A 2,121-nucleotide genomic window follows, 5' to 3' on the forward strand; every position below is an offset into this window, starting at 1 on the left:
TCAATACCAACGTTCGAGGAAATGGCCAACAAGTTCGTCACCGCCCATGCAGGGGCTAAAAAGGCGGAAGCAAGGATGAACGACATATTCGCCGTCAGGCAATCGCCTGGCGAGGGACTCAGGGACTTCCTCACCCGGTTTAACAAAGTAAGAATGAGCCTACCAAATGTATCAGAAGGGATGGCGATAGCGGCTTTCCAGAACGGGTTGAACAGGAATGGGTCGAGAGCAACCAGAAAGCTATTAAGCAAGCTCATAAAATACCCTCCCACCACTTGGGAAGAAATCCACAATGCCTATTGCGCCGAGGTGAGAGCCAACGAGGACGACCTTAACGGCTGATATCGGTTCAAACAGAGTCGAGAAAAGATTCTCGTAACGATGGTCGGAGAGATCAACCAGGCCCCCGTCTCAACCGAGAAAAAGATCAGCCCTAAGTTAGAACAGTCGTCCCACCATCTCCTCGACATGCGGAAGGGCCGCCCAAGCTGCAAACAGGGACTCAACGAAATGAAAGAGGTATGCCTCCACTCTTATCCGCTCACAAATTTTGTGTTTCCGCTTCAGAGATAGTGTACGCACTAGAAAAGCTTGGCACAAAGGTGAAATGGCCACAAAAGATGAAGTCCGACCCAAGTACTCAAAAGTCGAACGTCCTCTGTGAATTTCACCAGGAGCGGGGTCACAAAACTAAGGACTGCATGGCTCTACGGTAAGAGGTAGTAAACATGCTGAATCAAAGGCACCTGAGGGAACTGATGATCGACCGCGAACGAGCCAACTTCGGCCGCGGACATGAACAACACCAGGGACCCCCAAAGCCACTCTCACCCGCCTGCACCATCCAAATGATCATCAGCGGAGGCGATAAAACGGCGATCAACCATGTGAAGTTCACCACTACACACAAACTGAAGCGGTCGATCACTCACGAACAATACGATGACCTCGGGGACAGTATCATCTTCGATAAGTCAGATACCGACGGTTTGACTTTCCCCCATTACGATGCTCTCGTTATTACTTTACGTATTTCAGATACTGATGTGAAAAGAATAATGTTAGACGGCGGAAGCGGCGCGTGTATTATCCAACCTCGAGTCCTCACACAAATGAGACTCGAAGACAAGGTAGTACTGCGTTGCATAACACTAACAGGTTTTAACAATGCAGTTACGCGAACCTCTGGAGAGATAACGCTGCCCGTTTTGTCCGGGGGTGTCACCCTAGAAACAACGTTCCACGTCATGAACCAGGATACAACTTACAACTCCATCATAGGGCAGCCATGGATTAACGCCATGAGAGCCATACCGTCAAGCCTATATCAAGTGATAAAGTTTCCTACTCCATGGGGGATATTCAGCATTCGAGGCGAACAACGCACCGCCCAAGAATGCTATCGCATCGCCCAAGACTGCACGTACACCCAACAGCTAAAAGGAACAGACTCAGAAGCATAGCAATCACCCAAGTCAGGGACCGGACTCGACGCGCAAACAAACGTCATCAGGGACCCCGACATCGTGGAAGCCGCTGAATCAACTGTAGAAGACCTTGATCCCGTCCAACTGGACAACAGAGATGACAGCAAAAAGGTGTACATCGGACACAAACTCTCAAAACCAGGTAAATTTCACAAGTTTCTAATTAACAACGCCGATTTGTTTGCTTTTGCCCATGCAGATATGCCAGGCACCCCGAAAGACGTTGCCACCCACAAGCTGAACGTCGACCCACTCTATCCACCAGTGCGGAAAATAAGAAGAAAATTCAACTTCGCAATCAACGAAGATGTCAGTGATGAAGTAGATAAGCTGCTCGCCAACGGTTCTATCCGGGAATCAAAATATCCCCAATGGGCCGCCAATTTGGTCATGGTAAAAAAGAAAAACGGGAAATGGCAGGTGTGCATAGATTTCACAGACCTAAACAAAGCATGCCCAAAAGACTCCTTCCCCTTGCCTCACATCGACCAACTCATCGACGCAACAACAGGGCACGAATTGCTAAGCTTCTTGGACGCCTACTCAGGTTACAACCAAATCCTCATGGAGGAAGAGGATCAGGAGAAAACTACTTTCATCGCCCATCAGGGAACGTACTGTTACAGAGTCATGC

General features: G+C 49.0%; 1 protein-coding gene across 1 annotated transcript; it reads left to right on the forward strand.

Annotated features, from left to right (window-relative positions):
- The first annotated feature begins 728 nt into the window (after positions 1-728).
- LOC109221982 lies at positions 729-1,463 on the forward strand. The gene has a single exon (XM_019386403.1). It carries the CDS (start codon positions 729-731, stop codon positions 1,461-1,463), a length of 735 nt encoding a protein of 244 aa, XP_019241948.1.
- Positions 1,464-2,121: the final 658 nt, after the last annotated feature.

The sequence above is a fragment of the Nicotiana attenuata genome, unplaced genomic scaffold (assembly GCF_001879085.1).
Source record: "Nicotiana attenuata strain UT unplaced genomic scaffold, NIATTr2, whole genome shotgun sequence".
NCBI classification, from domain to species: Eukaryota; Viridiplantae; Streptophyta; class Magnoliopsida; order Solanales; family Solanaceae; genus Nicotiana; species Nicotiana attenuata.

Coding starts and splice junctions, on each gene's coding strand:
- LOC109221982 (XM_019386403.1), top strand. CDS start 729: ATGCTGAATCAAAGGCACCTGAGGGAACTGATGATCGACCGCGAACGA.